The sequence below is a fragment of the Oncorhynchus tshawytscha genome, linkage group LG11, assembly GCF_018296145.1.
Source record: "Oncorhynchus tshawytscha isolate Ot180627B linkage group LG11, Otsh_v2.0, whole genome shotgun sequence".
Taxonomy (NCBI): Eukaryota; Metazoa; Chordata; class Actinopteri; order Salmoniformes; family Salmonidae; genus Oncorhynchus; species Oncorhynchus tshawytscha.
The window spans coordinates 32,111,352-32,134,168 of record NC_056439.1 but is presented as its reverse complement, the minus strand read 5'-3'; the positions used below and the strand labels follow the sequence as shown (position 1 = coordinate 32,134,168).

Genomic DNA, 22,817 nt, shown 5'->3' with positions numbered 1-22,817 from the left:
GCTCAGTGACTGTATACATGAAAGTCCAGCCTGAAGCTGTAGCTATCGAACTTGCTGTAGCTATCGAACATTGTATCAACTAGCCTATTCCGTGAAATCTGTTTGGGAGCATCGATAGTAACATGTTTTCACAATTAAACATATTTCATTAAACTGTTGACAGACCCTCTCTCTGCGTGCTAGAGAGAGGAATGAAGGAGAGAGAGGAAATGAAAACCCATGGTGGTGAGATATTATTAAGTAGCTAAAGGTAATGTGTCGGCCTATTAATTATGAAAATATAACAAATGCCATATTACTAGGCTATTCAAAATCAAATACAAATTCACTGTAATTGTAGGCTAACTCTGAATTTGTTTAATTTGTTTAATTTAACTCAACTCCAGCCACTTTAATAATGGGAATTGATGGGAAATGATGTAAAATATATCACTAGCCACTTTAAACAATGCTACCTAATATAATGTTTACATACCCTACATTATTCATCTCATATGTATATGTATATACTGTACCCTATATAATCTACTGCATCTTTATGTAATACATGTATCACTAGCCACTTTAACTATGCCAATTTGTTTACATACTCATCTCATATGTATATACTGCACTCAATACCATCTACTGTATCTTGCCTATGCCGCTCTGTACCATCACTCACTCATATATCTTTATGTACATATTCTTATCCCCTTACACTTGTGTCTATAAGGTAGTAGTTTTGGAATTGTTAGCTAGATTACTTGTTGGTTATTACTGCATTGTCGGAACTAGAAGCACAAGCATTTCGCTACATTCGCATTAACATCTGCTAACCATGTGTATGTGACAAATAAAATTTGATTTGATTTGATTTGCATTGATTTGATTTAGGCGAGACCAATTATGTACCAAAGATATCTTGAATCAGTATTTACATTTTTCTGTGGTAAGTATTGTACAATCATTTTAATTTTAATTCAGGGTTTTTGGGCTTGGGCTCATACACTGCCTTCAGAAAGTATTCAGACCCCTTGACTTTTTCTACATTCTACATTTTGTTAGGTTACATCCTTATTTTAAAATTGATTAAATCACATTTTCCCTCATCAATCTACACACAATACCCCATAATGACAAAGCAAAAACAGTTTTTTAGAAATTTTAGCAACTTTATAAAAAATAAAAAAAACTGAAATATCACATTTACATAAGTATTCAGACCCTTCACTCAGTACTTTGTTGAAGCACCTTTGACAGCGATTACAGCTTCGAGTCTTCTTGGGTATGATGCTACAAGCTTAGCACACCTTTATTTGGGGAGTTTCTCCCATTCTTCTCTGCAGATCCTCTCAAGCTTTGTCAGGTTGGATGGGGAGTGTTGCTGCACAGCTATTTTCAGGTCTCTCCAGAGATGTTTGATCCGCTTTAAGTCCGGGCTCTGGCTGGGCCACTCAAGGACATTCAGAGACTTGTCCCGAGGCCACTTATGTGTTGTCCTGGCTGTGTGCTTAGGGTCATTGTCCTGTTGGAGGGTGAACCTTCGCCCTTCGCCCTAGTCTGAGGTCCTGAGTGCTCTGGAGCAGGTTCTCATCAAGGATCTCTCTGTACTTTGCTCCATTCATCTTTTCCTCGATCCTGACTAGTCTCCCAGTCCCTGCCGCTGAGAAACATCTCCACAGCATGATGCTGCCACAACCATGCTTCACCGTAGAGATGGTGCCAGGTTTCCTCCAGATATGATGCTTGGCATTCAGGCCAAAGAGTTCAATTTTGGTTTCATTAGACCATTAGACCAGAGAATCTTGTTTATCATAGTCTGACAGTCTTTAGGTGTCTTTTGGCAAACCAAGTGGGCTGTCATTTGCCTTTTACTGAAGAGTGGCTTCCATCTGGTCACTCTACCATAAAGGCCTGATTGGTGGAGTGCTGCAGAGATGTTTGTCCTTCTGGAAGGTTCTCCCATCTCCACAGAGGAACACAAATTGTGGGCTACCCAAATAGGCATATATGCCTACACGCTTATGATTTGAAACAATCCACAGCTTAAAAAAACCTAATGGTCCAAATTAAGCAGTGCCCCCTTTGTGCTTTGTATAATATCATGTAGGTTCCACAGGTGAGCGCAAAGATGATGGAAAGAGAAAGACCATGGGTATTCATTAACTTTATTACATGATCTTCTTAAAAATCAGATGCTTTTTATTCTCCATTAGGTCAAGTAGTTGACAAGTCAATGAATCAAAAAAAATTGCTTTTGAAAAAATCCCCCAGAATGCAGCATCTCAATTTAGTTGAATGCCTATGGTATGGATTCAAGGCATTCTAGCAGAGGCTTGTTAAAATGAGCCCGTTAATGTAGAAAGCCTTACTTAACCAACAATGCCATGTCTGCCAGTGGGAACCCAGTAACTGCACAGACCTCAGGAGTCAGGCTGACAACAGGATGGGATGCTCAAGAGCTTTAGATCAGTCAGCAACTTTAAAAAAACATACCCTTTACCAGTTCACTACACACACACACACACACACACACACACACACACACACACACACACACACACACACACACACACACACACAGTCTTAAAGCCAAATCAATGTGGAGAAAGGGAAGGCTCAGAGGTCCTGGTGTCTGCCATACCATACTGCTACATAAAAAGGTGAAGGATGCCATGTTAGCAATTGGTTCCAATTGACAGAGGATTGGTCATGGTCAGTCTCCTGGGTGGAAATCCTGGTGAGAATGTGGCTATTGCACCAGCAAGAGGGCAAGAGAGGCCAGTGCTGGACAATAGAGCACTCAGAGGAATCTGGCTACAGTGGAACACACTCACAGTGGATCACAATCTCCCCCTGTTTTAACTCTTCAACTACCAGATGTGCACATACCTAGCAGTGTCTATATGACCATTATATATACACTGGACAAAAATATAAACGCAACATGTTGAAAATGCACAAAAAGCTTATTTCTCTCAGATATTGTGCATAAATGTGTTTACATCCCGGTTAGTGAGCATTTCTCCTTTGCCAAGATAATCCATCTATCAAGAAGCTCATTAAACAGCATGATCATTACACAGGTGCTCTGTGTGCTGGGGACAATAAAAGACCACTCTTTTATTGCTGGGGACAATAAAAGGCCACAGTTTTGTCACAACACAATGCCACAAATGTCTCAAGTTGAGGGAGCATGCAATTGGCATGCTGAATGCAGGAATGTCCACCAGAGCTTTTGCCAGTGAACTGAATGTTAATTTATCTCCCATACGCCACCTCCAACATCGTTTTAGAGAATTTGGCAGTACGTCCAACTGGCCTCACAAGCGCAGACCACGTGTAACCATGACAACCCAGGACCTCCACATCCGGCTTCTTGACCTGCGTGATCATCTGAGACTAGCCACCCGGACATCTGATGAAACTGATGAGCATTTCTTTCTGTAACAAAGCCCTTTTGTGGGATAAAACTTATTCTTATAGGCTGGGCCTGGCTCCCCAGGGGGTGGACCCTCCCAGGTGGCCCTCCCAGGCCCAGTCATGTGAAATCCATAGATTAGGGCCAAATTCATTTGCGTTTATATTTTTGTTCAGTGTACCTTCCTTACTAAAAACCGGGTCTACATATAGTATGTCTTGGGAAACAGCTTCGTTCACTTTTTTGTTACATTTTGTAGACATGCCGATGCATTTTCTTTTAATTTACAGTTTTTTTTATCATGGTCATGCATGGATGAGCTCTACTCTAATCAAATTGAAATTAAGACCTGAATCCGGACCCCTACGCTAAACCTATTTTTGTCATGTAATATTTAATGCCACCACACCCAGTTTCTCCAATTAGCCAGTCATCTGGCCAGCTGGGGCCTCTACTTTTTAGAGGGCGGTTCAGTGGAGAGGCTGGGTATTTGAAGAGACCACTGGCTGACAGGCAGGGCAGTCACAGGGAGGAACCAGTGAGTCCTGCCAGTTCTCCAGAGGGGCCCTTTGTGGCACAGACTCTGCCCAGATCAGCTTACCCTTTCACAGCCCAAGCCCCGTCTCCCACAGGCCCTCAGCTCCAGCTGACAACAAGGCCCCAGCTGCTAATTATCCGGCTGATGGAGGGGTGGGACTGAAGTAGGACTGTCAGAGCTAAGGGTGGCAACACTCTAAAGAGATGTGGAGTGGGATGGCCAAACAAGTTCCAAAAATGGCAGCATCAATACCATTTTTTACATTTCAATATCTGTATCCAGTAGTACTACTCTTTACTAAAATTCAGTTAAATAACCATTATCTCTATTTAATAAGGCACATTCTTTCACAAAAAAAGGGATTGGTCTGTGTTCAGAACAGATGAGAAACAGCATTTTGCATCTTAGAAGAGACCGAGACTGTAAGAACAACAGCAGAAACAAACCATTCAGTTACAGTACTTTGACCATTGGGTTCATAACGTTGGATGTTGTCTGTTTCACAGATTCAAACCTGGTCACCAGAATCCTGTTGTCCAGTTGCTGCAGAGAGGAGAAAGAGAATGTGCATTCAGAATTCACACAAATACACGTATTTTCCTTTCATACATAATAATGAAACCAGCATTAGAACCCAAATATGTGACTATGCAAGGTTTTGCAGAGGAATAGACCTGCACTGAATACTGGGCTACACAACATCCAGACAGAGTCAAGTCTGGCACTCGAAAGTACAACTGAAAAACATAAATGAAAAGTTTCTGGTTTGTTTGGTTTTAGATGCATCTCCATTGTCTAGAAAGATTCTGACTTACTTTGATGTAAACTGTAAGGTCTGTGCAGAGAGGATCTGTAGGTCCTGGGAACTGCCCTAAGAAACTCAGTGCTGTCTAGTGACACCTCACTGGACTTGGGGAACTTCTGGCCTAAAGAGTGGCAGGGCAGAATAGGCATGTTGGTCCATAAACAAAAGCTATTTGAACATGTAATATGGCTTAAACTGGGGCATTGCAAAGTGTAAATGTTTTTGCCAGACCAATGAGACATACAGAGGACACAGACCAGCAGGTTCTCCTTGAACACCTCCAGCTGTCCTGAGCTCACCTTTACATCCACACTACTCATCTGGTCCATACAGGGACACATAGGTCAGAGGTTAAATTTAACTTGAAGTCTAGATGTGTTTCTTAAAAAACTAGCTGAAACACTATTTCAAGCGACAAAAAGTGATGATTATGTGTAATAAGCCACTATGTTGACATCAGGAAGCCCCCCTGTTTCTACACTGCTACTATTCGCAGTGTATTATCTATGCATGGTCACTTTACCCCTACTTACCTATGTACAAATGACCTCGACTAACCTGTACACCCACAAATTTACTCGGTAACGGTACCCCCTGTATATAGCCTCGTTATTGTTATTTTATTGTGTTACTTTCTTTTCTTTTTACTTTACTTTATTTAGTAAATATTTTCTTAACTCTATTTATTGAACTGCATTGTTGGTTAAGGGCTTGTAAGTAAGCATTTCACGGTAAGGTCTACTACACCTGTTGTATTTGGTGCAGGTGACAAAAACAATGTGATTTGATATGTCCATAGGTTACCTGTTAAAGACCGGCAGATGTGCCTCACAGTACTCAGAGCTGTTCCTCACAGTCAAATGCAGCTGGTTGTCATACTCCTTCAGCTGACAGGGAGGATGGGTGGCACGGGGACCTGAGAAAAGACAGCATTTAATTTGACATGAGACGAACATAGCAATGTATGACATTTTTTTGATGTATGAAGGAGTGTTTAGCTATGTTTAGAAGCTGTGGACCTGAAAGACTCAATGGGAGAAGAGGAACTTGTAGGGGCCAGAGGCATCCAGTGAAGACACACAAGGATGGACCAGGACATCCAGCAGTGGTGAGCCATTGGGTCGCAGCGAGAGAGTGACTGTCACATTGGGAAGGACCCCTTCCACGTCACACAGATTACACAAAGGGGAAAAGAACAAATAGGTTTGAGAAAATTAGGAGACAGCAGAAGGCAACAAGAAGCTTTAGCATTACATTTACTGTACCATAGACTGTTCTCACCTTGCAATTCACTGTAGACACTGTGCAGTTTCCATACTGCATGGAGCGTACCATCTCCGATAGAGCTACATTCACCACAGCCCCACCATGCTGCAGCCGTTTTCTAGGCTTGGTGTTTCTGGATCCTTGCAGGAGAGGGCATTGCTGATGCCGATGAGGCCCCTGGCTGAGGGATGTCCAGGGGGGTCCCAAAGGGGCAGACCTGCAGGAAGATAGAGGGTATCATGGCCAGGCGATAGGCCAGCCCTTCACTGTCAGGCTTACTCCCAGACCCACAGAGGAAAGCCCGCAGGTCCGATAACAGTGTGAGGTCCTGTGCTACAGAGAACAGCCTGGCCAGAGGAGGAAGAGGCCATCCACCAGGGGCAAATGGCCAACACTGGCCAGAGGACAGAGGGAGCCGGCCAGACACTTAGCACTGTTGGGTATTGCATGTGTTAGAGAAGAAGACAAAATACTGCACAATCACAAAGATGACATAGCCTGCTGACAGTGTTGTAAGTAGAATAATAAAAATGAGTACATGCACAGTACAATCAGGGAAAAGAAGAAAAAAAAGCATTACAAATCTGGAAAAACGCACAACTACAGATTCTCTTTCTCGTATGTAACGTTACTGTATAATCCACAATGCCCTCACTCATTTTGGCCAGGAATGACTGTGATTGAGGTTATGAATAAATATGGTAACCAGGACTCTTCAGTGATACATCTATGAGTAAAATCCTAAAATTTAAAATTTAAAATAATACAATTTTGTTTCATTTTAAACTTACACGGCTGATGTTCTACCAAATTAACATTGAGGTTCTGTTTCGTTCTATTTTCACTGCAAACTGTACTTCCTATTTTTATTATAATGTGACTGCCTGGACCAATCAAGAATCATTTGGTGCATGCGTTTTACGCAGTGTATTCTGGCAACGACCAGTCCCAAACCTTTTTTTTTTCTTCAGCACGGGAGTTGTATTGCTTTGGATACAGGAAGTAGAGCTGTGTAACTGTTGTCAGTAAAGGGCAAAACATAAATCCAGTTGATCAATCAGTTGTCTGTCATACCCGGCTGTTAGTTTGCCTGAATTGCAATTTCTACATTGCAAATCGAAGTAAAACATGTCAACGACTGCTCAACTATTCGAGGTAAACTGAACTGTATGTTCTAGTATTGTTGGGGTAGCTGTCTGCTAGTTCTAGGTAGCTAGCTAATGTTAGCTAGGTGGAGAAAGGAGAAGTCAGTGCTAGCTATCCATCCATATGACGAGAAGTCCGAGCTAGCAAGCTAGCCAGCCAGCCAGCCTATTGTTTAACCGATTAGGCTATAGCTAGCTGGCAAACGTTAGCTATAGCTAGCTAGCCAGATAACTATAATGAGTGTAAATCGCGTTTTTGAAAGGAAGCTGCCATCATCTAGCTAGCTACCACTCGCTATACAGTTGGCAGTGCTGTGTTTATCCAGGGATATGTTGTCAAACATGTAGCTAACGTTACCTACATATGTTGACCAACAGAGCCTTTCCAGCAGTGAATGTTAATTCTATCTACTATGTTTTTTGTTATTGTGTACAGATGCATTTGCTAGCTTGTCACGCCCAGTGTTGGCCCAATAATGTACTACTGTCTGTGAATGGGCTTGCCCAGCTATAAGCAGTGACCACGTTTACATGCGCATATTATTACGGATAGTAGCTCATATCCCGTTTAAGGTCTTATTCGGGAAGAGCTGTTTACATGCACCTTTGATATCCTGCTCATGGGTATCTATGTAAACATGAATAAACATCATATTCTTCATTTACGTTTACATGGGTTAGTCACTGAAATATGGACACTGAGTTTCGGCCTTTAACCTCTCACATGTAGCATAATATTAACTCCTGGACAATTATTCATTTCTTGCAGTGTAATTATACAACAAATGTTAATTTTGTCTCGGGAACAGCAGTGGGGAAATATTATGTTTTTCTTTCAGCATCTCTTTGAGAAAATGCAAATGCGTGACACTGTTATGCCATCAGACAGTATTTCAACCATATCAAATATGCACCCAAACTGAAGTCTTATCAGAAATGTGTTTGGTATTTTTCTCAGCTTTTCATTTCCTTAAAACTGGTCAAGCTGATGACATTTTGCACAGGACTAATCTTTCCACTGTTTTCTCCCCGGTCACTACACAAAACAGACAATTTTACCAGCGTTAACTAGATTACTAATGCATTCATTCCATCGATGTAAGACATTATTCTGGTGAGCACTACTTTATTTGGTCTTCTGGGGCAACAAGTTATGACAGAAGAGAAGCTGCATGTATCAAACTATAGTTCACATACAAATGGCCTACCAAATGTCTGAAATTAGAATATGGCCTACCAAATGTATTAAATTATAAGCAGATACTTATATTAATTATAGTAGGCAAAATTATTAAGGAATTATTATGGTGAATCGAACTGGCAGGTAGCTTACATTTTGAAGGGATTTCAGTTTACGTAGAATTTCAGCACCCCGCAGAAGGACCGCAGTTGTACAGGACAAACATAGGTACAGGTAAGCGTTTTCCGAATTTAAATTTTTACAGGAATCGAATGATGGTGACTCAAATCCTGCGACCCAGTTATAAAAACTCAACCCCACCTCGATATAAGAGAACAGAGTTGAGCGTTCCTCAGCTAGGTCCAGTATTGCTCATGTCATGTAAGATACACACCATTTACACTGATTTACTGTATGTGTGTGATATGATATGATTCACAGGAGCCCTTTGATGCAGACGAGTACATAGAGAGGTTGGCCTGGAGAACCCCTGGAGGAGGGTCCAAAGGAGGAGCAGAGGCATTCGACCCCAAAAGGTAGTCTTGTACTAAAGACATGGCTTTATTCAGACTCACTGTAATCATGGCTCTAGTCCCAACCATACAGCAAGCTTTATCTAAACCTCCATTGAAGATAACTCTGAGGCAGAGCATTATGGGAGGCCACTAAGTTCTGAGTCATACAGTAACTGACAGAGAGGGAATGTGTGCAAGTTGGGTTGGGATGGGCAATGTGCCTAAGCTGTAGCCACCACCTAAGGAATTAGCCAAAAGATTATATACTCATCATTTTGGGATGTTTCCAACTCTGTTAAATATGGTGCTGACTTACAACATTTGCTCCACAGTCCTCACTTTAAATGCAGCTGACGAAGCTTCCAGTTTGTAGAGATTCTGAAATCTGGGGACCCAAGAATTAAGCCCCCAATGCTATTTATAAATATTAACAGAGAGAGTGTAAGGTTAGTAGGACAAATCTAACCCCATATTACTCAGTCACTCATGCTAGTAATATAGTAAAGCAGTTTTTCCCTACCCTTTGTTTGCTGTAAAACTCATGACTGTAGATCAATGAAGAGTGTTGAAGGCCATCTTGTACTGTAAGTGGCCTTATGGCTATAGAGTGTTTACTCTAGACCAATGTGAGGTAGGCCTGCAGTGTGTTAATAAAGACCTTGTCCTGCTTCCCTTCCAGGCTGCTGGAGGAGTTTGAGAACCACATAGAGGAGCTGAAGCATCTGGATGAGAAGATCCAGCGGCGGGTGGAGAAGCTGGAGCACCAGTGTCACAGAGAGGCCAAGGAGTTTGCCCACAAAGTGCAGGACTTACAGAGGAGCAACCAGGTCAGCTTCACGGCCCACCGGACCCTCAACCACCCACCACAACCCCAATTCCCCAGGAGTTTCTGTCAACTTTTCTGAAGAAAATGTTTTGTTTTATCCACATTCATCAATCATGTCACTAAACATGTGACTTCTTTGTCTCCATACAGGTAGCCTTCCAGCACTTCCAGGAGTTGGACGAGCACATCAGCTATGTGGCCACGAAGGTGTGTCACCTTGGTGACCAGCTGGAGGGAGTGAACACGCCCAGGCAGAGGGCTGTGGAGGCCCAGCGTCTCATGACCTACTTTAATGAGTTCCTGGATGGGGAGCTTCGCAGTGATGTCTTCAACAACCCAGAAAAGGTCAGGATGCATACACTACCATCCACCCACATGTTGTCCTAAAGAGATTGAGTTTGGTCAGGATGCATACACTACCATCCACCCACATGTCGTCCTAAAGAGATTGAGTTTGGTCAGGATGCATACACTACCATCCACCCACATGTCGTCCTAAAGAGATTAAGTTTGACCATTTAAAACAAACAAAAAACTACAGCAGTGAAAGATATTAAGAACTGAAATTAGGTAATGAACAGGGTTATGAAGTAACCACCCATTTTAATTTGTGGAATTGATCCCTTTAATTGAAACCTTTAGCTAATTTGGATTAATATACTCGCATTTACTTCTTGACAATAGCTAACGGATTGACTGGTATGGATGTCAACATGCTCATGTAAAGAAAAAAGTATTTAATAAGAATATTTCATTCATTCAGATCTAGGATGTGTTATTTTAGTGATTTTTTGGGCTATTTATACGTAACATTTATAATTATATTACAATATTTTAGGGTAACAATAATTCTATAACAGTAATTATGATATATCCCACATGTTTCTGCCTAAGTAAAAGCAGGAAATGCATCACTTCTTTACTAATGCCTCTATTGCCATTCATTCCAATTAGAATGGTTTGTATTTTAACAATGGCTACCATTTTCACCCCATTCTGGAACTTTGAGGGTTTATGACATAGAGGTCTGGCTTAATTGCCTTAAGTTGCGAGGTAGACTGGGCCTAATTAATCTATGTTTCCTAATGATGGGTTGGTTGTTTAGCAACAAACGATGCATGTGCAACTATGGGGCAAAACAGACGGAGTTGACTTAGATTGTTGACAACATGTAAACTATATTTCGTCTCTGTTTATTGAAAACAAATACATTTTCACAATTAGCATTTGTTGTTTCTCAAAGACATTTATCCGGTTGTTGTTTAGCTAGCTTACACATTTGAGCCATATTAGCATAGACGTGAAATCAGTCAAACACCCCCCAAAAAAGAGACAGTATCAGTAACAAGATACACTACATGACCAAAAGTATGTGGACACCTGCTCGTTGAACATCTCATTCCAAAATAATGGGCATTAATTAATGGTCCTACCTTTGCTGCTATAACAGCCATCACACTTCTGGGAAGGCTTTGCACTAGAAGTTGGAACATTGCTGTGGGGACTTGCTTTCATTCAGCCACAAGAGCATTTAGTGAGGTCGGGCACTGATGTTGGGTATTAGGCCTGGCTCGCAGTCAGTGTTCCAATTCATCCCAAAGGTGTTTGATGGAGTTGAGGTCAGGGCTCTGTGCAGGCCAATCAATTTCTTCCACACCGATCTCGACAAACCATTTCTGTATGGACCTCGCTTTATGCACGGGGGAATTGTCATGCTGAAACAGGAAAGGGCCTTCCCCAAACTGTTGCCACATTTGGAAGCACAGAATCGTCTAGAATGTCATTGTATGTTGTAGTGTTACGATTTCCCTTCATTGGAACTAAGGGGCCTAGCCCGAACCATGAAAAATAGCCCCAGACCATTATTCCTCCTCCAACAAACCTTAGTTGGCACTATGCATTGGGCCAGGTTGCGTTCTCCTGGCACCCGCCAAATCCAGATTTGTCCGTCGGACTGTCAGGTGGTGAAGCGGGATTCATCGCTCCAGAGAATATGTTTCCACTGCTCCAGAGTCCAATGGCGGCGAGCTTTACACCACTCCAGCCGACACTTGGCATTGCGCACGGTGATCTTAGGCTTGTGTGCGGCTGCTCGGCCATGGAAACCCATTTCATGAAGCTCCCTACGAAGATTTCTTGTGCTGACTTTGCTTCCAGATGCAGTTTAGAACTCGGGAGTGAGTGTTGCAACTGAGGACAGACGATTTTTACACGCCACGCGCTTCAGCACTCGGCATTCCTGTTTTGTGAGCTTGTTTGGCCTACTGCTTCGCGGCTGAGCCCACGTTGCTCCTAGATGTTTCCACTTCACGATAACAGAACAGTTACAGTTGACCAGGGCAGCTCGAGCAGGGCAGAAATGTGACTACCTGAGTTGTTGGAAAGGTGGCATCCTATGACGGTGCCATGTTGAAAGTCACTGAGCTCTTCTGCACGGGCCATTCTGCCGATGTTTGTCTATGGAAAATGCATGGCTGTGTGCTTGATTTTATACACCTGTCAGCAACGGGTGTGGCTAAAATAGCCGAATTCACAAATTTTGAAGGTGTCCACTTACTTTTGTGTATATATAGTGTACAATGAGTTGAAATGAGCCACCTCCGTTTCTCAACATGGCAGTTTCTTGTCCTTGTTGTTAGCTATCTGGCCATCCGGAATCACAGCAACACACCGAAGCCTTCTGCCCCATTGAAGCGTTCGCATTTGTTTTTGTGAAGTTGTCAGCTAACCCGTCTATAGGGTTCAAAACTATCTGAGCGACCTCCCTATCAACCCTCAAAAATGTGATAGTGTATTATCAGAATATCATAGCTGTTTTTGAAGAGTTTGGGATTCTCTCAATGAATTCCTTTTAGTGGGAAAACAGTAATCAATCTCAGAGACGGGAGCTGGACATGGGATGAGAATGCTTCCAGAGAGGCATGATGTGGAAATTGCAGACAGATCCCTTTTTCTGAGCATACCTCCAGACGAGGAGGAAAGAGGAAAGCTGCGAGTGAATAGCTGAAGGGGGAAGGCTCTGCTAATCCTTCTGAAAGGGAGGGCTGGGCCGCCAGCGTGGAGACAAGTGCTACTAAACCCTGACTGCAGAGAGACGGCTACATTACTTACATGGGATTTAGCTAATCTTAGCTGGGGGACAGATACTTAGAAAACCTTTGCCGAGCAGAAAGGCTGGATCCTCCTCACGGGAGCGAAGTAATAATGTTAGCTGAGGCAGGCATCTGCAGAAACCGGGGAGTTGCGGACGGCGGGCCTGTCCTAGGTCTGGGGTTTTCAGCCAGAGTGTGTATGTCGGGTGGGGGGAGTGGGCGGTTCTTGACAGGGTCCCTCTTTAGAGAGATATCCCTGGCCGGACAGATTATTGAAGGCGATTTAGGCTCCTGTGGGATTACAGCCCATTCAGAGGAGGCATAGCAATACAGAGTTGGATATGCTGCTAACTCAGGGCTGCTGTGGATGCCGTTAGCCAGGTGAGCAGCGGCTGCTTGTTATCATCTCCGTGGTGTACAGAGAGGAGGTGGAGGAGGGCTGGTTTAACATGATCCCCTAAGTGGAGATGCTGGTCTGCTCTCTGGATGTCCATTTCTTATGTTCCTCTGTCTCCCTCCCCCCTATTTCTCCCTCTCACAGATTAAGGAAGCTGCTGATATCATTCAGAAGTTGCATCTCATAGCCCAGGAGCTGCCATTCGACAGGTGAGTAGTCCTGGAGGCAGCATTACACGATCTCTGTGGTATAATGTAAACAGTATAGGTGCTGCTACTCTGCCTCTAGCCCATCTCATAGAAAAATCAGAAATATTTTTGTCAGTGTTAGGTTGCATTAACTGTTGTTTCTGAGGGAGAGTATATATTCAACTCACTTCAAATTAGAGGGACTACACGTCATATAATTTTGGGTTTGAGTCTTTTTAAATGTCCGATATCTCTCTGATGAATGCCTCTATGCCTCCTTGTTCTCTTAACAGGTTTGCAGATGTTAAGGCCAAGATTGCAAGTGAGTGTTTGCGTTCAACATGCTCATTTGTTGCTGATTGATGAACAAGTGATAACACAGCCATGCTAAGAAAGGCAACTAAATCTGTTGAGTGTGTGTCTAGGTAAATACCACGACCTGGAGCGCCAGCTGATCCAGGAGTTCACGGCGGCCCAGCGTAGGGGCGAGATTGGCCGCATGCAGGAAGTCGCTGCGGTCCTCTTACACTTCAAGGTGACACACAAACACTGGACACACTCTATGTCTCCATGTTAAAGGAAGATGTGTGTTATTGTTTGAGTTGTGTTGTAACTTACAAATATGCTCTTGTGTCTCATTCAGCGTCTATGCAACCATGTATACAGTTTGTTGTCATTTTTTGGTGATGTTAGATTGTGGAAGTCATGCAGGTGTGATTGTGACATGTCTGTGTTTCCTGCAGGGCTATGCACACTGTGTGGATGTATATATCAAGCAGTGCCAGGAGGTGAGTGTGCAGTGTTCAGTTGAACATGAACCCTTTATAACAGCTCAGTATAGAGAACCTGGGCGCTTCTGTCGTCTAACCACAGGTTAGTCCTGAGGTCTGGGTTCAACATAGCCCCTCTAGTAATTTAATAGGATCTCTATGTCATAAACCCTCAAAGTTCCAGAATGGGGTGAAAATGGTAGCCATTGTTAAAATACAAACCATTCTAATTGGAATGAATGGCAATAGAGGCATTAGTAAAGAAGTGATGCATTTCCTGCTTTTACTTAGGCAGAAACATGTGGGATATATCATAATTACTGTTATAGAATTATTGTTACCCTAAAATATTGTAATATAATTATAAATGTTACGTATAAATAGCCCAAAAAATACACTGCTCAAAAAAATAAAGGGAACACTAAAATAACATCCTAGATCTGAATGAATGAAATATTCTTATTAAATACTTTTTTCTTTACATAGTTGAATGTGCTGACAACAAAATCACACAAAATTATCAATGGAAATCAAATTTATCAACCCATGGAGGTCTGGATTTGGAGTCGCACTCAAAATTAAAGTGGAAAACCACACTACAGGCTGATCCAACTTTGATGTAATGTCCTTAAAACAAGTCTAAATGAGGCTCAGTAGTGTGTGTGGCCTCCACGTGCCTGTATGACCTCCCTACAACGCCTGGGCATGCTCCTGATGAGGTGGCGGATGGTCTCCTGAGGGATCTCTTCCCAGACCTGGACTAAAGCATCCGCCAACTCCTGGACAGTCTGTGGTGTTGGTGGATGGAGCGAGACATGATGTCCCAGATGTGCTCAATTGGATTCAGGTCTGGGGAACGGGTGGGCCAGTCCATAGCATCAATGCCTTCCTCTTGCAGGAACTGCTGACACACTCCAGCCACATGAGGTCTAGCATTGTCTTGCATTAGGAGGAACCCAGGGCCAACCACACCAGCATATGGTCTCACAAGGGGTCTGAGGATCTCATCTCGGTACCTAATGGCAGTCAGACTACCTCTGGCGAGCACACAGAAGGCTGTGCGGCCCCCCAAAGAAATGCCACCCCACACCATGACTGACCCACCGCCAAACCGGTCATGCTGGAGGATGTTGCAGGCAGCAGAACTTTTTCCACGGCGTCTCCAGACTCTCACGTCTATCACGTGCTCAGTGTGAACCTGCTTTCATCTGTGAAGAGCACAGGGCGCCAGTGGCGAATTTGCGATTCTCTGAAATGCACAACCCCCCACCTGTGGACGTCGGGCCCTCATACCACCCTCATGGAGTCTGTTTCTGACCATTTGAGCAGACACATGCACATGTGTGGCCTGCTGGAGGTCAGTTTGCACGGCTCTGGCAGTGCTCCTCCTGCTTCTCCTTGCACAAAGGCGTAGGTAGCAGTACTGCTGCTGGGTTGTTGCCCTCCTACGGCCTCCTCCACGTCTCCTGATGTACTGGCCTGTCTCCTGGTAGCGCCTCCATGCTCTGGACACTACGCTGATAGACACAGCAAACCTTCTTGCCACAGCTCGCATTGATGTGCCATCCTGGATGAGCTGCACTACCTGAACCAGTTGTGTGAGTTGTAGACTTCGTCTCATGCTACCACTAGAGTGAAAGCACCGCCAACATTCAAAAGTGACCAAAACATCAGCCAGGAAGCATAGGAACTGAGAAGTGGTCTGTGGTCCCACCTACAGAACCACTCCTTTATTGGGGATGTCTTGCTAAATGCCTATTTCCACCTGTTGTCTATTCCATTTGCACAACAGCATGTGAAATTTATTGTCAATCAGTGTTGCTTCCTAAGTGGACAGTTTGATTTCACAGAAGTGTGATTGACTTGGAGTTACATTGTGTTGTTTAAGTGTTCCCTTTATTTTTTTGAGCAGTGCATATGTAAACGGACAATAAATGTCTCAATGCTTGTTTCCCTGGAAAGCTGTGAAGGTTATAATACAAAATCAGTACTTTTGTATTTCTGACTTGTCTAAGTCCTATCATGAACTGATTTCAGCCAGTGTCTGGCTGTGGATTGACTGCATTTGTATGGAATATTGGCAGTTAAATTGAAAATATATGGAATCATTCCACTTAAACTAGCTGGTAGGTCAGCTAATAAACATACTGTGCAGATAATCTTCAAATTCATTGTTTTACAGCATCTTATCACAGCACACTGGCTGACTAACTCCCTGACCAAAATGGCTGACCCTTTTCTACTGGCATAATACTTTATCCATTCTAGTATTCTAATTCCTGATTCTATGGGGTTAACCCTCTCTCTCGCTCTCACTCTGTCTGACTGTCTGTGTTCAGGGGGCGTACATGCGAAGTGATGTGTTTGAAGACACTGCACTCCTCTGCCAGCGGGTCAACAAGCAGGTGGGAGAGGTCTTCCAGAGCCCAGAGACCGTCATGACCAAACTCATCCAGAACATATTTGAGAACAAACTACAGGTACAGTGGACAGTCTCTCCTATTGACCAAATCTTCAGCTGCCACAAGGTTTAAAAATGTCTTAGTTCTCTGACCCAGTTCTGATGGACTGACTAAGCAGTTTTGTGTTCCAGGCCCACGTAAAAGAAAAACTGGATGAAACCCGCCGCTCTGATGTCGAACAATACCTCAAAAACCTCTATGACCTTTATACCAGGTAATACTGCTGTTCACCCTTTGACCTCTCACTCTAAGCACCTCATACCATCTATTCTGACTTTTTTGAAACCGCGGCAACCCTATGTCTCCAGGACAACGGCCTTGGCTTCCAAGCTGACCGAGTTCAACCTGGGCTCAGACAAACACACCTTCCTGTCCAAGCTCATTAAAAACATCTTCTCCACCTATCTGGAGAGCTACATTGAAATGGAGAAAGATTACCTCCGCACGCGCAGTGCCATGATCCTGCAGCGCTACTACGACTCCAAGAACCACCAGAAACGTCCACAGGGTGGGGGCAGGTAGGAAGTGACTGACCACCTCTACCCCACTACCCCCTGACCCTCTCTTCCATCTCGTCTTCCTTTACCCAAAACGTCTTGTTCATCCTTGGGGTCAGATCTCAGTTGGATTAAATGGTTAAATGGATTTAAATAGTATGTTCCTCATCTCTCCACTCCTCATCATAGCAAGGTCTTTGAGTTCACTCTTCCCTTTTTCTTAATGTACCCCCCCTCCCCAGTATCCAGGAGCTGAAGGAGCGGATCAGGCAGCGCACCAACCTACCCCTGGGGCCCAGCATTGACACCCACGGAGAGACCTTCCTCTCCCAGGAGGTGGTGGTCAACCTGTTGCAGGAGACGCGCCACGCTTTCGAGAGGTGCAACAGGGTAAGGCTGCTATGCTGCCACCTACAGGAGAGACAATAACACTGCATGCAGTAAATCCCTGTAGAGTGCTGAGAGTAAATAAGTTCCTGTCTCTGTGTGTTGTGAACCAGCTCTCAGATCCCTCGGACCTGCCTAAGAACGCCTTCTCCATCTTCCTGCTGCTGGTGGAACACCTGTGTATGGACCACATCGACTACGCACTGGAAATCGGCCTCTCCGGTACATCTAACTCTCACTAACACCGTAAAGGCTGTGAAACCTTGAGCAGATACTTTTCATTTGTAGGTGTTGTATATTCATTTTCCTATCCTTCTGTTGTTCTCTTTTGCCTTTTTAAAAAAAGAAAAGTGGTGTGTTTCTCTCTTTCTACAGCCATTCCATCAGCTGATGCCAAGAATGCCAACCTGTACTTCCTGGATGTGGTCCAGCAAGCCAACACCATCTTCCACCTGTTTGATAAGCAGTTCAACGACCACCTAATGCCTCTTATCAGGTTAGTGTGGGGCCTGAACTGTCAATCACCCCCCCCATTAAAAGGTAGCAACTCTCTAGATAGCTTCATGCTGTCCAGATAAAGTTGTTCTGTGTTAGGTTTTTATTGCCTTTGACCTTTCATGGACCTTCTGTCTCCACCAGCTCATCTCCCAAACTGACAGAGTGCCTGCACAAGAAGAAGGAGGTGATTGAACAGATGGAGGTGAAACTGGACACAGGCATAGACAGGTCAGTAAACCACAAAGTGTTGTAAATGTTATCAACAGCATCATGGGAAATGAGTGAATGTATCCTATTAGTGTGTTAGGGGTGGTCGTCATGGTGTTGTCCTCTCTCTGCAGGACACTGAACTGCATGGTGGGACAGATGAAGCACATCCTGGCTACGGAACAGAAGAAGACAGACTTCAGGCCTGAAGATGAGAACAACGTCATGATCCAGTGCACCGCAGTAAGGGGTGAACTGCACCCAGCCTCCACCTCTGCTCTCATTTATGAAAAGCAAAGCGAGAATCAAACCATGTTAAACACGCTGCTCCTGGCAGTTCAGAATATGTTGTTGAATTTCAGTGTATTTTTAAAAAAAACTGTATTTAACTTGAAAGTCATCTGTTTTATGCAAGTACCAGAGAATTCTTCATAGTTGTAGAAGTTGCAAATTCTTTTTTTGCACATCGATTCACTTGACCTTTGACACCAGAACTACACAGTCCGACTCCTACTTCCTCCCTGTGCTCCCCAGGCCTGCTCCAAGGTGTGTGTGTATGTGAGTCGGCAGGTGGAGCGTGTGCGGAAGTCCATGGATGGTAAGAACGTGGACACAGTGCTGACAGAGCTGGGCGTGCGTTTCCACCGCCTCATCCACGAGCACCTGCAGCAGTACAGCTACAGCTCCATGGGAGGCATGCTGGCCATCTGCGACGTGGCAGAGTACCGCAAAAGTGCCAAGGACTTCCGGGTGAGAGGTCACACCAGCGTTAGCATCATTACGCATGTAGCAACAGTTGACATCATGTAGAGCTAGGAATGATACTGAATAAATGCCTCTTGGTCTAGTTAAAGGTTTGGTTTATTCCTCCTAGCAGAACGCTAATGGTTTGTCTGTCCCACAGGATCCTCTGGTTCCTGATGAGTTACTGTTTGTCCCACAGGATCATCTGGTTCCTAATGGTTTACTGTCTGTCCCCCAGGATCCTCTGGTTCCTAATGGTTTACTGTCTGTCCCCCAGGATCCTCTGGTTCCTAATAATTTACTGTCTGTGCCCCAGGAACCTCTGGTTCCTAATGGTTTACTGTCTGTCCCCCAGGATCCTCTGGTTCCTAATGGTTTACTGTCTGTCCCCCAGGATCCTCTGGTTCCTAATGGTTTACTGTCTGTCCCACAGGATCCTCTGGTTCCTGATGGTTTACTGTCTGTCCCCCAGGATCCTCTGGTTCCAAATGGTTTACTGTCTGTGCCCCAGGAACCTCTGTTTCCTAATGGTTTACTGTCTGTGCCCCAGGATCATCTGTTTCCTAATAATTTACTGTCTGTGCCCCAGGAACCTCTGGTTCCTAATGGTTCACTGTCTGTCCCCCAGGAACCTCTGGTTCCTAATGGTTCACTGTCTGTCCCCCAGGATCCTCTGGTTCCTAATGGTTTACTGTCTGTCCCCCAGGATCCTCTGTTTCCTAATAATTTACTGTCTGTGCCCCAGGAACCTCTGGTTCCTAATGGTTCACTGTCTGTCCCCCAGGATCCTCTGGTTCCTAATGGTTCACTGTCTGTGCCCCAGGAACCTCTGGTTCCTAATGGTTCACTGTCTGTCCCCCAGGTTCCTCTTGTGCTGCAGCTCTTTGACACGCTCCATGCCCTGTGTAACCTCCTGGTGGTTGCCCCAGACAACCTCAAACAGGTCTGCTCCGGTGAGCAGCTCACCAACCTGGACCGGAACCTTCTGCACGCCTTCGTACAGCTGAGAGTGGACTACCGCCAGGCCAGACTGGGACGACACTTCAGCTAATGGCCCTGGCCAATGCGTCGCTTTCCAGCCATCGGTCCGTCCAATCACCACGGCCTATGATTTCACAAAACTCACCATGGAAACGGAATTCAGCCAACCTGGATGGAGTCTTCTCTGAGTTAGTCTTTCATTCTCATCTGCAGTAGCACCTTTTGCTTTGTCCATCCTAGAGGCCAAGAAAGACCACCGCCATTCACAGTTGGTCTACAGATAGCCTAGAGGTTAGAGAAGGGTTTCTTAAACTATGGGTCGGGACCCAAAGTGGGCCCTGAGTTTGTGGGTGGTGGGTCGCGAGTTATGAGAATACATATATAATCAAACACTATTTCTTCTTAATTTGGTTTGTTGGAGGACGATTTGGGTCACCGGAGGACGGTCAATTTCTCATTTGGATCTCGAGCTGATAAAGTTTAAGAAACCCTGGGTTAGAGCATTGGGCCAGTATCCGAGAGGTCGCTGGTTCGAATACTCGAGCCGACAAGGTGAATAATCTGTTTATGTGCCCTTGAGCATGGCACTTAACCCTAGTTTGCTCCAGGGGTGCGATACTACTATGACTGACCCTGTAAAACAGGGCTGTCAAACTCATTCCACGGAGGGCATAGTATCTGCTGGTTTTTGGTTTTCCTTTCAATTAAGACCTGGACAACCAGTTGTGAGGAGTTCCTTACTAATCAGTGTACTTGATTGATGAATTAAGGTCAAGGGAGGATGAACACCCGCGGACACTCAGCCCTCCGTAGAATGAGTTTGACACGTGCTGTAAAACAACACGTTTTCACTGCACCTTTCACCTAAATTTCCCTGCATTTTGCCCTTGACTTCTGCAACACAAAGAATTTTAAATGTATATGACTCTTGTTTTGAAATACTAATCCACCAAAACATGATTGTGTCATATTACCGGTAATATCAACCTTGGATTTCCAAGCTTTCAACTTTAACATAAAGCAACATTTTGTTTTGATTGTGCCAAATGTATATTCTGTGGCTGCACTTGTACACAGGAACAGACTTTAAAGCTACTGCAAAGAGAATGTTGAGCTCTTCATAGCTCAGGCCTGTCATGGCACTGACTGACTGCATACTGGAAACAGCCACCCCTCATACAGAACTCCCAGAGGAATCTACTCTCACCAACATCCTTCTCTCTCTCCTCCCAAACCAAGCCTGCTAAAGAGCTCCGCTGTGCCTGCCAGAGAGAGTCACATGACCACCTCTCTCCGACCCCTGACCTCAAGGGAGAGGTGAGGGGTCAACACACTGGCTGTGATCCCAGCCGTAATCATGTCTGAGAACCACTCGGGGGTCCTGGGTGGTCCGTCTGTGGCTAAGATGACAGGTCCGAGAGGTCAGTGAATGTGTCATTGTAATTGCATAGATCAACACCTGCTTATCCAACGAGGCTTACCATCCGTGCTCTCCATTGTGGACTTCTCTTCACCGCTTAAGGAGATAATGAGTGAAAGTTAAGTGGACTTCACGGGGCCTACAGGAGGCCAGGGAGGGTCAAGATCGCTGTGCCTCTGTGTTCTCTATGGTGGTAATTGTTTGTCTGTCTATCAGTGTCGGTGAGACCAAACCTGAAGTTATGTATTATGCTAAGCTATTCCCAGTATACTGCTGTTTACCTTAATGAGTCATAAAAAAAATTGTGTTTAATTAGTCTCATTTTCATTAACAATAACTGTGAAGAAAGAGTTTGAAATGTAAGAACTCAGTGAGAGAGTAGGCTTGGTGCTGGAAGTGATAGGAATAGACTTATATAATTCATTAGGTATTCTTAACATGCCAGACTCAGAGTAATTTCTCCCTAAAAGAGTAAAGTTCTCTAGACTCCAGGAACAGAATCTGTTCGAGGGATTAGACATCTAGCGGTTCATGAAATGTGTGCAGTCGTCATGGACTGGAGAGACGGGGTGAGATGGAGATGGCTGAGCACTCAGCCACAGCTCCGGCTGGCTAGTGTTGTGTAGAAGGTACACAGAGTGCTGAGCAAAGTCAAACAACATCATTAATTAGGCTAATATTATTATCAATGCCACGGAAATTAAATTCTCCCAGCCCTAATCACAACTGGATAGCTTGTAAAAAATATTTTGTTAGGCCTTGGTGCAAACACTGGGCCTTCTACCAAACATTTGAAAACGATTTGTTTTAGCAGCGATTAATACATGCTGCCTGGGTAGGGGTGGGGGGGAATGGGCCCCGGCTAGAGACTATAACTGGAGAGGAGGCTAAGGCACAGCCTGCCCCCAGGGACGCCCTGCATGGGTAAATGGGAGGGATGGTTTTTTTCGGGGGGTGTTTGAGCAGCTGGAGGGGATTAGTAACACTGTCAATACTGGAGAGCTGGATAAGACTTGTTCCCTCTTACTCGTCAGCCGCCACAGTCTGAGCAGATCCTGCATCGACACACATTTACACACACAAACACACGCAGGGGGCGTCTGTCTGGAGACGGAGACAAAAAAAATGAAAACTGTTCTTGTTCTACATTCAATCAAACCCCTGGTTGAGGAAGATCTAGTGCATTCGGAAAGTATTCAGACCCCTTGACTTTTTCCACATTTTGTTACCGAACAGCCTTATTCTAAAATGCATTGTTGTTTTTCCCCCCTCATCAATCTACACACAATACCCCATAATGGCAAAGCAAAAACAGGTTTTTAGAACTGGTTGATAATTTATTAAAGAAATTGATATCACATTTACATAAGTATTCAGACCCTTTACTCAGTACTTTGTTGAAGCACCTTTGTCAGCGATTACAGCCTCAAGTCGTCATGGGTATGATGCTACAAGCTTGGCACACCTGTATTTGGGGAGCTTCTCCCATTCTTCTC

The 22,817-nt window shown here is 44.3% G+C and overlaps 1 protein-coding gene and 1 long non-coding RNA gene across 2 annotated transcripts; one reads left to right on the top strand and one right to left on the bottom strand.

Annotated features, from left to right (window-relative positions):
* Positions 1 to 3,248: 3,248 nt before the first annotated feature.
* Positions 3,249 to 6,907, bottom strand: LOC112233193. The gene is made up of 6 exons (XR_002950735.2): positions 6,804 to 6,907; positions 6,028 to 6,229; positions 5,766 to 5,905; positions 5,551 to 5,662; positions 4,757 to 4,867; positions 3,249 to 4,484 (listed from the first exon to the last, which is right to left on the bottom strand). It is a non-coding gene; the product is annotated as an uncharacterized LOC112233193 (long non-coding RNA).
* Positions 6,908 to 6,971: 64 nt separating this feature from the next.
* On the top strand, positions 6,972 to 21,633 carry LOC112261756 (exocyst complex component 5). Its single transcript, XM_024437352.2, has 18 exons — positions 6,972 to 7,167; positions 8,779 to 8,873; positions 9,532 to 9,679; positions 9,829 to 10,023; positions 13,312 to 13,376; positions 13,649 to 13,677; positions 13,781 to 13,890; positions 14,099 to 14,143; positions 16,465 to 16,605; positions 16,719 to 16,801; positions 16,896 to 17,105; positions 17,327 to 17,474; positions 17,585 to 17,693; positions 17,847 to 17,967; positions 18,111 to 18,197; positions 18,311 to 18,419; positions 18,711 to 18,926; positions 19,783 to 21,633. The coding sequence occupies exons 1-18, from the start codon at positions 7,141 to 7,143 to the stop codon at positions 19,969 to 19,971; spliced, it is 2,127 nt and encodes a 708-aa protein (XP_024293120.1). The 5' UTR covers positions 6,972 to 7,140; the 3' UTR covers positions 19,972 to 21,633.
* Positions 21,634 to 22,817: the final 1,184 nt, after the last annotated feature.